The sequence below is a fragment of the Monodelphis domestica genome, chromosome 8 (assembly GCF_027887165.1).
Source record: "Monodelphis domestica isolate mMonDom1 chromosome 8, mMonDom1.pri, whole genome shotgun sequence".
NCBI classification, from domain to species: Eukaryota; Metazoa; Chordata; class Mammalia; order Didelphimorphia; family Didelphidae; genus Monodelphis; species Monodelphis domestica.
The window spans coordinates 163507257-163522283 of NC_077234.1; the positions used below are offsets into that span (position 1 = coordinate 163507257).

Sequence of the window (15027 nt, forward strand, 5' to 3'; positions counted from 1 at the left end):
ACCTCACTAGTTTTGGTAGTGATATGTGATTTGTGACAAATAATTGCGCATTGTAAGAGTTAATCAGCAAGCATCTATTAAGCACTTCTGCATGCCAGGCACTATACACCAAGGATACAAAGACAAAAACAGCTCATATGTTCAAAGGGCTTACATTGTAGTGAAGAAGGTTAAATGTAAACAACTCCTTGTGTAGATGACATGTACAGAGTAGATGGCAAGGAAGGTCATGAATGAGTGAAAATGTGTGTTTGGTTTACCAGTTCAATGATCCTCCTTTAGATTTCACTCTCTTGCTTGTTTCAGTTTATGAGGTTTGGGAGGAAAAATTACATTGCATCCATTCTATTTTTTTTTTTAATGGTTGCTTTTGAGTATTCCTCTCTTGGAAAAGGAGAGGGGGAAGAAACCAGTTCAATGAGAATGGTTTCTTTTTTTTTTTCTATTGAGTTTCTTGATTTATACAATCTTATCCACTTTACTGTCTTCAAACCAAACCTGCATGAGTGCTGTGCCAACTTCTCTATCAGAATAGATAAACACCTGCAGTTCTACATTCTTAGTTCAAGTATTAAATTAGCTTTCTTATGACTCCCAATATGGTCATTTAAAAAAATTTCCCATGAGAACATTCTTCCAGAACAGTGTGAAATAAAACTGATCTGAAATTTCTGATCTATTAAAATCTGATGACAGCAACCAACTGGTGTTGGAAGGTAAATAACATCTGCTCAATCTCCCAAGTTCTAAGGACTTGAAATGCTCGAATACCAGAGCTGCTACACTGCCAGATTCCCACATGAGTAAAATCAGTGTATAAAGCAATCAAGGCATAACCCACTTTCTGATTACTATGGTTTCATGATGCTTTAAGTGTCCCGTGTGTGGGCTATTTAAGACAACTAAGGAGGCATTAGAGTTGAGCTGAATATGAACTCTTCTAATTCTGCCATTAATCCTCTCGTCATCTAAGAGTTGCTTCTCACTTCCCATTTATACCCACATAAGATTGAGTGGGTTGCACTTTTCTGTTGAACAAGAATAAATTCCTTCATATTTATTAAATAGCACATTCCATATGCTTGAAAACCTATTATTCCTAAACATCTACAAGAGAAAACAGGACAAATGCAAATATAAAACTTGTTGGTTTTTATTGTTTTTAAAAGATCACTTTTTCTCTATTATGGAACCTTGAGTCATTTCTTCTGTGTTGACCAGCCTTGGCACATTTCTATGTGCAAAGTATCTTTTCTCTCTATCCCACAGAGCACATTTCCCCTAAAACGGTCACTGATACCCTCTCCAGCTGGCTGTGAATTTCCTTGTGAATTGGGTGGATACTATTTGAAGTAGCTGCTGCAGCTTGCTGACAGATTGAAGCATCAAGTGTTTGCTGTTGTTTCTTCCGACTAGCAAAGAAGTTAGGAATTTCTTCTATGAAACACATAAAAAGGGACAGAAATTAGATAAAGACTCCCAAGTGAAGCTAATTAAAGTGGATATTTAAAAAGGAAGAGCATCAACATCAGTGTTACAACAACTGTTAGATTCCCCATTTCCTACTCACATTCAGAAGAGAAAACAATTCTTAGCTATTATCACCAACTAAAACTGTCTTAAGATTGAATTCTTATGGAATGACATTTCATCCTTGTGTTTTCAGGGTAATTTCTGAATGTGATATTGTATAAAAGAATCAGAAACAACACAGCTCCTATTAAATACCCATGTCTCAAGCTCTAGGCAGATACTGGAAAATAGTCTGTGCTCTCAAAGAACTTTATATTCTATGGGTGTGGATGGGAGTGATACAGAAAATGTCCACCAATAGGTAAATATAGGATATGTGCAAAATAAATGGAAAATATTGGAGCAGAGAGGCAGACCAACAATTAGGTGAATGAGGAAAGAAGGAAAATCTTCAGCCTAAAGCACTAAAGCTTTTGTTACTTCCTTAGTGCCAGAAATGCCTTCAAGTTACCTGGGAAATATTAATGGTTTCCCTGAGGAGCCTTTATAATGAAAGGTTTCATTATAATGAATATCCAGACCCTACGGACATCCAGATCTTAATACCATCTTAGACTTAAAAATCTTATAGCAAAAGGGACTGTAGAATTTTGATGCATGTATGTGGAGGATGCAATAGAACTAATTTTTTTTGCTTTTATTATTATTTACTTGCTAAGCATGAGCAAACATGAATATTTCCACATTCAAAGAATAGAAAAAGAGCCTCATGAAATTGTTAATCTCCATTACATACAACTTTTAAAACATATGCATTTCAAATTTCACATGATAGTTTCAACATTGCTTTGCTTGTCTGGGTTCCATTCTACATTTTCTTTTGCTCTCTTATTGTATTTTTAAATGATTTATCAATGCTCTTTTCTTTCTTTTTTGATATGATTATTATGAAATCTGCCTCTTTTCACAATCCTCTATTCAGTAAGAAACTAATAAACTTAAAAGAATTTTTTCTTTCTCTTACCTTCCCAGGAAGGCAGACTTGTACGTAGGTTGTATAAATCATATCACATATTTCCTTGTTTGTAATGTTGTGATATGTCACACATATTGCTTTCACTAGTGCTTCTAAGACTGAGAGTGATTTCCTTTTTTCTTTGAACAAAAAATCTTATAATGTCACAAACAAAACCAAAAATCAGAGTTGCTGGAAAGTTGGGTTGGGGAAGAGGATGGAGAAAGAATGAAAATCTCTTCCTTTAGTCTTCAAAAAGGCACCTGGTCCTCTACAAAGGCATGCTTTCAAAACTAGATAGCATTTACAGCCTACATAATGACTACTTCTGAAGATCAGCAAAGCCTGTGATTCTCCCTTTTGGTTTTTCTCCTGATCACTTATTTGTAAAAAACATACAGAGGATATTTTTGAAATGGCAAACTCTATAGTATTTGAAATATAGGATTTTTTTTAGTACAATCAGATCCCCTGCTTTTTATCTGAAAAAATAAGCAAAAAAATAATAATTAACTGATGAGGAAATGTGAATGTCAACATGTCAAACTGGTGATTTTAAAAAATAAGATAATCATCTAAAACAAGATTATCATACCATATTGTGTACTTCTTCCTTCTCCTTTTATCTCAAAACCTATAGAGATAGAACTATATGGTCTACTGAGTTTACTTTATATCCTATATCTTCTCTTGCTTCTTTTTTTCCTTAGTAGATAGAACCCTGGGCAGAGGCTATGTGTATGTACCTGTGTAAAATGTTTTTAGGGAACATTTTGAGAGCTACCAATGAACCATAAAATTGGTATTCAAAGGCTTTGAGATGCTTTTAGTAATGGGTATTAGAAGACATTATTTCAGGTTTTTATCTGAAATTTTAAATGTTTCCCCATTATTGAGGGGACAAATCATGGGAAGGAGGCCCATAGTCCTCATCATCATAGGCAGCACCTACTGACTAGCCAATGAATGATGGCTAGATGGACACAATGGCAGATGTAGACTAGAGCCATGGAAGAGACAACATGATCATCACTGCCATCATCTGAGCAAGCATCTCCTATGGAGAGAAGTCCACCCATTCTTACAAACTTCCAAACAATTGCCAATCACAGGGCAGGTAAGCCTGAAATCACCTGAAGCAATAGGAGACTCAAAGGAGAAACAGGGGACAAACTATGCCGGGTGAGTCAAACCGAGACTGCAGACTTGACTATCATCTTCTCTCTGATTTCACTGGAGGTAGTCTAGGATCCTGAACTCAAGAGCCTTGGGAATAATAGCCTCATCTTGGGAAGCAAGCCCTAAGAAGATGCAGCCTAGCAATTTCCTTCAGGCATGACATCTTCCGCTACTGAAGACCCAGAAAAGAAAATTCTTGCCACCTAAGCCTTTGGAACTATCAAGTAGCTCAATATCAGAAGTTGATAGGACATTATTAGTGGGAATTGCAGTTGAGAAGAGATATTACCATCTGCCCCTGGACTGTTAAGACAGAACCTTTCCATCTGACATGCAAATGAAACTTCCATTCATGCTGTTTCTCCATTAGAATGTGAGTTCTTTGACAGCAGGGACTGTGTTGATTTTTCTCCTCATGTCCCCAGTATTTGACATAGAGCTTTATACATAGTAAGTTCTTCATAAATGTCCTTTCTCCTTCCCCTTCCCCTTCCTCCCTCTATTCCTCCCCAAACTATATGGGAAATAATTCTATAGGAGGTGGATATTACTTGTTAGGACTAGAATTTCCAAAATATAAAAAACTATTTCTCATTTCAAAAATTTATTATATGTGCTCACTAATTTTCTTTTTCTCAAGAAAACATGGGATAGTACTGGACCCAACAATATTATTCATCAATTATGTGACCTTGTGTAAAGAATTTAACTTTCTGGAGTCTCTGTTTCCTGATCTGTAAAATAATATTGGTATGGGATTATCTGGATTGAGTGAGATAAAATATGTGAAAAAGCTTCTAAAATTATGTGTCAGGGGTCTAGCACTTGGAAGGCATGTCAGAGGCCATCTAATCCATGTCCTCATTTGATAGAAAAGAAAACAAATCTAAGGAGATTAAATGGCTTTCCTAGGGTCACATAAAGTGACATAAACATAAGCTATTGCTTTTATTTTTAGGCAAGAAAGGTATTTATGTTGTCATTACTCATGTAGAATCCAATTATAATGAATAGCAAGTCTAAATTATTCTTTGTTTTCAGTTTGGCCTTTAAGCCTGAAGATTTTTTCACAGTTTTTCCTTGGTTTCTAACTGTGCGGAGGACTTGTTGCCAAGGGAGAGTCTAATCTTAGTGCCTTTTTTCCTGGGTTTGGTTGATTCATATGCTCCCATCTGTTTGCAGGTACCTCTTTGCTCTGCAGGTGAAGCAGGACCTGGCTCAGGGCAGGTTAACATGTAATGAAACCAGTGCTGCACTTTTGATCTCACACATTGTGCAATGTAAGTCTTATTTTTTTTCTTTAGAATTAGATAATGAATGTCCCAGGAGTTAGACATGTAAAGTGTAATGCTCTTCCTGCTGAAGTCACCTTGTCTCCACAGGGATAAGTGTGTGTAGTAAACACAGACATGTTCACTATCATTACCACAATTGCCTGTTTATTGGGATGGAATGGAATAAAATTAAAAACAGTTATCAAATCTATATTCTATTTATTTGAGTTCTTCAGACTGTCTTATAGTTGTCTGAAAAGTGTTGAAAAATGACAAATAGCTTGTATTATTTGCCTGAATCCTTGTTTTAGTATTAATATTGGTCATTTATCCTAACAACTCTTAAAGCAAAGACTACCACAGATTCATCCTCTCATTTTATACTGCCTAAAGTAAAAGAGGACACTTAGAATGACAGATTGAAACTTAGTGATTTCTAAAGCTAGGTATTTTAACTCCTTTTTATCTTGAAATATTAGAAATGAGATTACAGTTTTTCCCATTCAAACCTGCTGATAGAATATCAGAGCTATTTTTAACCAGACAACTTGAAATCACAGGTATTTGAAGTGGAATGGATCCCTTCTGTTTCAAGAAAGTCACTTTATGAAAATCAAACGTGAAACATTTAAGCTTTGCCAAAAGAAGGTGATCAAAGTTGTCATGTCTTATCATTTTTAATTACCTGTGTATAAAGTGCTGTACTCAGTTTTTGTCTGGTGCTGCCAAATCTAAATTACCTGCCCAGTTAAGAAATTTGTCTTGATTCTAAAGAGTAACATCACTGTCAACGATTGGGGGAAAATGTTTTTATCCAATATGATGCAGTATTTGAGAGAACATGACTTTCTTTCTTAATCATTTGTCTTTGGGCAGTTGCTGACACATCTGTTCACTTAAATTGTCTTTTACTTTCTGTCAATCAGTCAAGATTTATTTGACTCTGATATATTCAGGGGGGACTATATGCTTTCTCTTTTTGTTTAGAGTAATCATGAAAACAAACAGCCACTTCAGGGACTTAGTGTGTTGCTTACGATTTGAGATTTGGTAACATTTTGTGTTTCAGAAGAATGTTTACTCCACCTTTTATGTGCCAATCACATGTATTCTAATAGAAACAAGAAATGTTTTAGCACAAAGTGTATTCCCCTCTCTCTGTTTTGGCATTCCCTCAGCTCAAATGATTTATTACTCCTCCTACATGATGTGATGTTTGAAAACATGACTTGCTTATCTAACTAGTAACTTCATGAATAAATACTGAATCATTTTCTTTTTCTTTTTGGGGGGGAAGTAGAGGAAGAATGCTTGTAATGGTAGGATAGGGTAGGGAGAAGAATGTTCTCCTCATTCCACTTGGATTTCATTCTTTTTTGCTGAAATTAGTCCTAAATTTTTTTTTCTGCTGCTCAAGAAAGATTTCCATGAATTTTATTTATTTGTAGAATAAGTGCTTTAAATTTTTTCTCATTGTCAACACAGAATTCCAAAGTGCCATCTTAATAGAATGAAACTTACTGTATATACTTGTATATTGTAAACCTCAAATTTCCTTAGACTTATAATTGTTGAAAATTTCACCATTGGGATATTTCATACTTGGAAAATTTCTTACTGATAGTCTATTGGAATGGGAACTCCATTGGCATGGGAGGTTCCTTCTCTTCCCTTCTTAAGATTACTTTAGGACAGAACCCCTTTGCTGAACAATGGAAAGGACTTTGATCTATGCTTAAGCATAGAACAGGAATTTCTTTGAGTCTTGATTGATTTTAGAATTGATACAATGGAGATACTTGGAATAAATCTCCACCCTATTCAGTCCTAATAGGATTGAGTAAGGGCTGCAGCCTAGATCAAAATTTAATTATTCCAATCTCTACCATACTCAAGTTAACAGGATTTAGAAAGGGCTGTAGCAAAGGAGTATAGATTTAATCATTTGAAAAATATGACCTTCAACAGACATGTGCAAAAGCCAGAAACCTCTGGGCGGTCCTGGGTTAAGCGAGAGCCTCCATTGACAGGGAAATTGATGAAGAGTGATTGGTAGATGTGAGGACTGAGGGGAGGCAACTTGGATGGTGTCCTTAAAGATAGGAGGGTCTGGAGACTCGGGGGAGAGGATTGAGTTTTTGGTCGGTGTGGTTCCTGGGCTCAATATATAAAAATTATGAATTCACATAGCTCCAGAGTCTTTTTTCCCCCATTTGCTACTCTACAAATCTTTTAAGAACCTAATATGGTACTAAAAATCCCATACACATCTTGAATTCTCCAATGGAAATGGCATTTTGGAGTTCAGTAATACTTATATTTCTTTGTATTTAGCATGTAGTCATGAGAAACATATATTTTCTGTTTTAATTCTTATAATTTTATTATAATTCTTAACCTTTTTTTTCTGTCTTAGAATCAATATTCTATATCAGTACTAAGGAATAAGAGTGGTATGGGCTAAGCAGTTGGGATTAAATGACTTGCTCAGGGTCACACAGCTTAGATATGCCTGAGACCAGATTTGAACCCAGGTCCTCTCAACTCCTGGCCTGGATCTCTATCCACTGTGACAGCTAGAGGCTCCCTATCTTTTTATTATTATTGAGAATTTACAGTTTAAATCCAGTAAAAGTTAGTATCCTATGCCATTCAGAAATACTGATGAAGAAAGATCTAAAATCCTCAATGAAAATTTACCTGATTGGTGTAAATTGTTAGATGTTTCATTACTGCATAGATGGAGGGTGCTTACAAATGCATGACATGATCCTGTAAGAATACAAAGAGAAACATGAATTTCAAACTTAGCTGAGACTAGAAAGAAAGCTAATAATTTTTTTTTAAACTGTATTGGCAGAAAGAGGGGAACCCTGGCAAAGATAGGACTGATGTTCCTGGTATGTGAAATCATAATAACCAATGGTTTAGAGAAGAAACAGCTGCTCAAATATACTTTTCCCATTTCTCTCTGTTAAGGGAAATGATCTTTGGACTAGAAAGGACAGGACCAAAATGACCATCAAGGATAAGTGGAGAAGTAATAAAAGTACTTGATGAATTCAATTGACCAAGTCTTGTAGAACTACTTGCCAGGCTACTAAAAGAACTGATGGAGGCAACTGCTACCACATCAGTATTCCTGAAACAGAGATATGACTGTGCCCATGCTCCTACTCATATATCTTCAATGGCTTTCTTGTGCCTCTAAAATAAAATGTCAAATTTTCATCCTGGTACTTGAAGCCCTCCATAATCTAGCTCCTACCTAATTTTCCAATTTTATTCCATATTACAGAACTTCATCAACTCTCCAGTTCAATTTAAGTGGCCTTCTAGATGTTTCTCCTCCATATGATATTCCATCTCCTCACTCTGTTCTGTATAAATGGAGATTGTGAACCCCAGACTTCAATCCCCAGAAGTCCTTGGTGTTTCCCAGAATTCCCTATAATCTCACCTGAGTCAATTGGTATTTAACTGACAGTAATGCCTCCCTCTCCCTCTTCCATTGCAATGATGTAGTAAGTAAGCTAAGCACGGAGATTCTGAATTGGCTAATCAGCCATGGGCACGTGGTTATTATTTTGTATCCTTGATTTCTAAATAATCCTTAATAAAGCCTCTTAAAATATAATTTTTATTATTAGAGATGAAATTTAATTTTTACAGTTCCTTTCCATAAATGGACCACCAAGTCTAGAATCCACTCCTACCTCACTTAATTCCTACCTTCTTTCAAAGTACAACTTAGGCATTACCTGCTGCATAAGGCTTTTCGTCATCACCCCCAGTTTTTAACACTCTATCTCTTATACTTTTATCACTCTGTATTTATTTGTAATTGTTTATGTATACACTGTATCTCATCTCTACCTCCCCACCTTCTCCCAGCAGAATATAAAGTTTTTGAGGGAAACAATTTTAGTGCATTTTTCTCCTTTGCATTTCCTCTGTCTCACCCAATATCATGCTCATTTAATAAATATTTGTTGAATTGAATTAAATTGCTGAACTAGTGATGCTTAAAATATTGTTGAGAACAAGAAACGTCTTGCAGGATTGGAAAGGGTAAATGCTCCAATTTTCAAAAATGAAATAATAATAATAATAATAGTTGCTAACATTTATATAGTGCCCATGGAAGAGGCTGTTGAGTTAACTTTTGAATGTTGGCAAAATTCTAGAATATATCATTAGAGGAGGCAATGATCTTAAAGGCAACATACTTTTTTCACTGAAGCAACAGATTTTTTGCATCATTTTCCTTTCATTTTTTTTGGACAGAGATACTGTACTTATAACTTAAGGGGATGCCATAGTTATGGGTTACCTAGAATTCATGAAAGCTTGGGACTGTTTCTCCATGCTATTCTTGGAGATACAGTGGATTTATATGGGCTATAAAGTAGTATAGTTAGTTGGCTCTGGAAGATAGTAGAATGTCCAGACCCTGAGATTATTTATTAATGTCTCAATGTCAGCTTAGATTGTATATATTCAGCAATCTGTGATGGTTAACATTTTCATCTGTATGTTTATACACATCTTTATTAATGACTTCAATGAAGACCTAGGCCAATGTTTGGAAATTTGTGAATAGAACAGACCTGTAATAAATAGCAATCATATTGACTGACATATTGAGGATTTAAAAAGTTTTGACAAACTAGAAAATTGGGCTGAATCTAATAAGATAAATTCACAAGGAATAAATGTCTATGGGCATTATTTTCAACTGCATGTCCTGTAGAGATCTCATTTTGTCCCAAATCTTACTGTTGAGCTAAAGGAAAATCAACTATATAAATATGAGAATAGGGGAAGGATAATAGGGTTAGAAAAGATCTGGAAAGTTTTTTTTAATTAATATTTATTTAAAGAAATTTTATTTTTCCAGTTACATGCAATAATTTTCAACATACATTTTCTGAAATTATAAGATCCAAATTGTTTCCCCTCTTACTTTTTGTCCCCTCCCTTTCCAAAATGGTAAGCACTTTGTTCTGGATTATACATATACTATCATGTGAAACATACTTTCACATTGGTCATTGTTGTAGGAGAATACTCGTAAAATCCCCAAGCCCCAAAATAAAAACAGAAATAAGTGAATGTGAAAAATAGTATGCTTTGAAGATCTGAAACTTTTCATGGATTTTAGATGGAAACAACAGAACAGTATGCTATCATAACTAAAATTACCAATATGAACTGAGAAAGATGGTGTCCAAAATAATCTTGTACTCTGATTTTTTTTAAGTATTCTGTTCAGTTCTGAACAGTACATTTTATTAAAGAAAACCTTTCTATTTGAGCTGATGAGCATCCAGAAGTGGACAATAGAATAGTGATGAGCCTTGAAATCTCTTGGTTAAATAGGTACTTTTAACACTGAGGCAAGAAACCTTTGGGTATTGGTGAAGGGGGAGATATCAGCCTTCAAATATTTGAAGAATTATCACTTGGAAGAGGGATTAAAACTTCCCTTTGATACTAGAAGGTATAATTAAAAATAATGAGTGGGATTTGCAGAAAGACAAATTTAAATTTGCTATTAGGGAACTATAGAACTATTTCAAAGTAGAATGGCTGCTTTGGGTAACTGCTGTTTTTCAGTAATAGCTAAGTCTTCATGACCCAATTTGGGGTTCTGGAGTGATTTACAATTTCCTTTTCCAATTCATTTTACAAATTAGGATACTGAGGCAAATAGGGTTAAGTGACTTGCCTAGGGCTTCCCAGCTAGAAAACTGAATCTTCCTGACTCCAGGCCCAAATCCTTGAGAAAAAGTGGTGGGTTTCTCTTCTTTTCACTAAAGATCTTCAAATAAAGGCTAAAAGACCATTTATTGGATATGTTGTAGATGGAATCCTTTTATAGGTATGAATTGGTCCTAGATGGTCTCTGTTGTCACATCCAAATCAGATTCTATAAATTGTCATTTTTGTTAAGATTGGTCATTATGAAAAATTAGCATTGCAGATTAATACAAGTAAATTTAAAGTTTCATCTCTTAATCTTCCCTAGAAAGAATTCCAAGCTTCTCTCTTGAAGCTCGCCGCACTCTCTCAATTCATGTAATACTTAAAAAATAGAAATCATTTGTCACAAATTCCCTTTACCCCTATCCATCTCAAAATTCTTTGCATATTTCTGTATTCTCTTTATTCTAGGCTCTTATGCAAAGGTGGTCCTTCTCCCAAAGGCAGAACCTTTCTTATTATGTACTTGATCATCCTTCCCAACACTTATTGACATATCACCCTTTAATCAATCTCTTCTATCTCTTAATCTTCATTCTCTCCATTTCCACTTGTTTTTCTCTATCTGTATACAAATACCCAAGTCTCCCCATCCTTCAAAAAATACATACTATATCTAACTGCCCATCCCAAATTAGCCTCCTCTGTTCTTTTTTTCACACCAAACTTACAGTAAAAGCTGTCTGCCCTCATTAGATTCATTTTCATTTTGTTTTTTGTAGTCTGCCTTCTGACCTCATATCTCAACTGAAATTGCTCTCTCTTAAGTTATCAGTGATCTCTTAATTGGACAATCTAATGTCCCTTCTTCCTTCTTTATCCTACTTGACCTCTCTGAAGTACATTGCCTCTCCTGTTTTTTGATACTCCTCTGTCTTAGTTCTTCTCCTACCTTTCTGACTCAAGTTTCTCACTCTCCTTTGCTGGGTCATCTTTCATATCCTACCTTCTAACTATGGGTGCCCCTGTATGGCTCTTTCCTGGAAACCTTTTTATATCTACATTCTATTTCTTGGTGAATTCACCCAGAAAGACAGTATATTTAACCACTGGCCATGGTCAAATTATCATCTTTTGAGTTGATTCAAAGATGATTCCTAGAACCATAGATCCAATCCTAATTTCTCTCCTGAGTTCCATTCCCACATTTGCCAGCTCCATTTTGAACCTTTCCTACTGCATGCCTCACAGGTGTTTGAAATCCATCACATTCACAATATAATTTATTGTTTCCCTGCAGAACCTATCTCTTGCCCAAACTTCCCTGTTTCTTTTTTTTTAATATTTTATTTTCCCCAACTGCTTGTAAAAACAATTTGAACATTCATTTAAAATTATTTTGATTTCCAAATTCTTTTCCTTCCTACTACCTGAGACAGTTGGCAATCTGATATCGATTTTATATGGGCAATCATGTAAAACATTTTTCAGACTAGTTATGTTGTGGAAGACATCTTCAAACTTGCCTATTTCTGTTAAGGGAAATCATCATCTTTCCAGTCACTCATGTTTCCAAAATTGAAGTCCTCAATTGTTCATTCTTCCTCATCCCAGTTTAGCAAATCAATTGCTAAGTCTTATCAATTCTCCTTTTTCAAGAACTCTCACATTTATCCTCATCTCATTACTCCCATGTCTCCCACCTTAGTTCAATCTCACTGCAATAGCCATATAATTGATTTCTCACTGGCATTCTCCCCCACCTCCAATTAACAGTGCAGAGGTGCAAAGTAATATTCTCAAAACTCAGGTCCGGCCATGTTACTCCCCTGTTAAATAAAATCCACTAGCTCCTATTGCCTGTAGGATCAAAGGCATTTAACATGCATTGCAGCCTGGCTTTGGTCTGCCTTTCTTGTCTGATACCTTACTTGCCTTTAAGCACTCTATATACAGTCTAACCAAACTGTCCTCTTTGCTTTCCTTCGTGCAGTCCTTCACACACCACATTCTTTTACGTTTATTTATGTCTTTACATAGGCAAAAATGCCAGGAAGGCACTCCTCCATTACTGCCACTTCTTAGAATACTCCCTAGCCTTCTACAAAGTATGTGAGCGAAATAATACATCTTCTACTTGAGGCTTTCCCAGCCACCATAAATACTGAAGTTTCCATCTCTAATCCACCCCAAACTACCTTAAACTTACTTTATCTAACATCTACTTAGGTGTATATGTTTTTTTTCCCCCCTGGTAACAGGGGCTATTTATTTTTTACATTATATCCCAAGCACTAAGCACACTTGTAGACTTTAATACGTGCTTTTGGCGGGGACAGCTAAGTGGCTCAGTAGATAGAGAGCCAGGTCTGGAGATGGGAAGTCTGGGTTCAAATTTAGCCTCAGATACTTCCTAAATGTGTAACCCTGACAAATCACTTAATGTGAATTGCTTAGCCCTCAGCACTCCTCTGTCTTGGAACAAGTACTTAGAATCACTTCTAAGACAAAAGGTACTAGTTTGTTCTTAAATACTTTTTGATTGGTAATCATATACACATGTGACTGAAATATCTATTTTTTCCTTCTCTCCATATATATTAAAATCATCTTCCAAACAAGATTAATTTCTAATTTGCTTCAGCCACATAATAAGTTTTGAACTTTAAATACAGAATTTCCAGGTTGTAGTTGCTATCTGTGGCATTTAATAATTGTCTGCCTATGCTCTTTAAGACTCAGTTCCCTTTTCTGTAAAGTTGAGATAATAATACCCATAGAACTTATCTCCCCAGGTTGTTATGAGACTCAAATGAGCTTAAGTATGAGAAATGTTTTACAAATCCTGAAGCACAATATTATTTTTTTATTATTATCATCATTAATCTATGTTTATGTATTCTTTACCAAAGATGATATAGTTAATTGTTTTTCTGAGAATATCAAAGTTTTGCATATTTGTTTGTTTGTATTTTTAATTAATACTGAATGTCCGAATTTCAGTATTGTTTGATTTTTATAATCTACTAAATCCAGTTTTTGCTAATAGAAGGAAGACTATCTCTTATGTATCTATCTATATGTAAGACTATCTGTTTGTAAATAATGAAACAGGAGTAAGCTGAGGGGTAGCAGGTGAATCAATTTCTGCCTGTTATATTCATGTCTATGCTAAGAATTATCTGGTACAAAATGATTTTCTAAAACTATCTCTTTTAGCAAAACCTAGTTTTAGAAAATCCTTTGGCAACAAAAAATGGAACTTAGTTGTCTATATGAAGCAAGACAGTATATGCGGCATACGATCTATTATAAGTAAAAAATGTTAGGACATTTCAGGTTGTAATAGAAAAGACTTTCTATTGTTTATATCTGCATAGAAATCAAGAAGATAAGCTCCTTTAGGGCAGGAAATTTTTCCTTTTCTAATCATTATATTCCAAGGCTTAACATGCATAGTTCCTAATACAGAGTAGGTGCTTTCATAAATGTTTGCTGAGTGCTCAGAAAAGACTATGCTGGCAGATTCCTAAGGAATATTCAGGGAGGGAAACTTGAGATAAGAAAATTAGTTTAGTCGTCAGTAAAATGCTGATGGCCCTTTTAGGTGGTATATGAAGGACAAGTTTTCCAAAGGGGGCCGAGAATTACAAAGGATTGTTTATCCTGTTGAGAGAAGAAAACAACTAGGATTCTTTGTTGTGTGCCTGTTCAGTTTTAGAAAAGAGCATTTTAAATAGTCCATGAAAATTAAATTCTTGATAGAAATTCATTGGAAATGTGTGATGAGCTGTACACTATTCTCTCTTGAGCTCTGCTCTTAGCAGAAAGGGGGAACAATGAAGGTGAAGTATAAGGTACTACAGCTAAGGAGACCAAATTAGGATGAAAGATATGATCCGGTAATTATTTTCTGTCTCAGTACTTTTTTCTGTTATGGAAATTTTAAGAGGGCTTTGATTTCCCAGATGGCAATTTCAGTCTATTTAAGGGAAGAGCTATTCAAGAAATCAAGCCATGTATCTGGAAATTAGGAAATTGGATGATGTTATTGACCTGTCTCTCACAAGAGGAGGAAACAGATGAATAATACAGTAAAATGAAGTTGCTATGTCGGTGGCTGCTCTCTCTCCTGTATAAAACAAGAAAGCATCATAGGGGTGAAATGTGATTGTTGGCTTGGCAGCAGCAGCATCCATGCCATGTTTTGTGTGATTACTAGAGATAGATGGCCCCCAAAGTGACATCCAGTGTAGTTTGACAAGACCCAAAAGGTAGGTTACATAGCAACAAGTGACTTATATATAATCCTTAGAACTGCAACAGATGGGCCTCAGGCTGTAATGCAATTTCTTAAGTCTTTCTGCAGAATGTGACACA

The 15027-nt window shown here is 35.3% G+C and overlaps 1 protein-coding gene and 1 long non-coding RNA gene across 3 annotated transcripts in view; one reads left to right on the forward strand and one right to left on the reverse strand.

Annotated features, from left to right (window-relative positions):
• Nucleotides 1-15027, forward strand: part of FARP1 (FERM, ARH/RhoGEF and pleckstrin domain protein 1) — a 338024-nt gene that overhangs the window by 225218 nt on the left and 97779 nt on the right. For both annotated transcript variants that reach the window (XM_007501371.3, XM_007501372.3), the window contains exon 6: nucleotides 4850-4947. In XM_007501371.3, coding sequence (XP_007501433.2) covers nucleotides 4850-4947 — 98 coding nt within the window. The remainder of the gene's footprint in view (nucleotides 1-4849; nucleotides 4948-15027) is intronic.
• LOC130455822 (uncharacterized) lies at nucleotides 1152-9111 on the reverse strand. Its single transcript, XR_008913984.1, has 3 exons — nucleotides 9067-9111; nucleotides 7642-7713; nucleotides 1152-1437 (listed from the first exon to the last, which is right to left on the reverse strand). It is a non-coding gene; the product is annotated as an uncharacterized LOC130455822 (long non-coding RNA).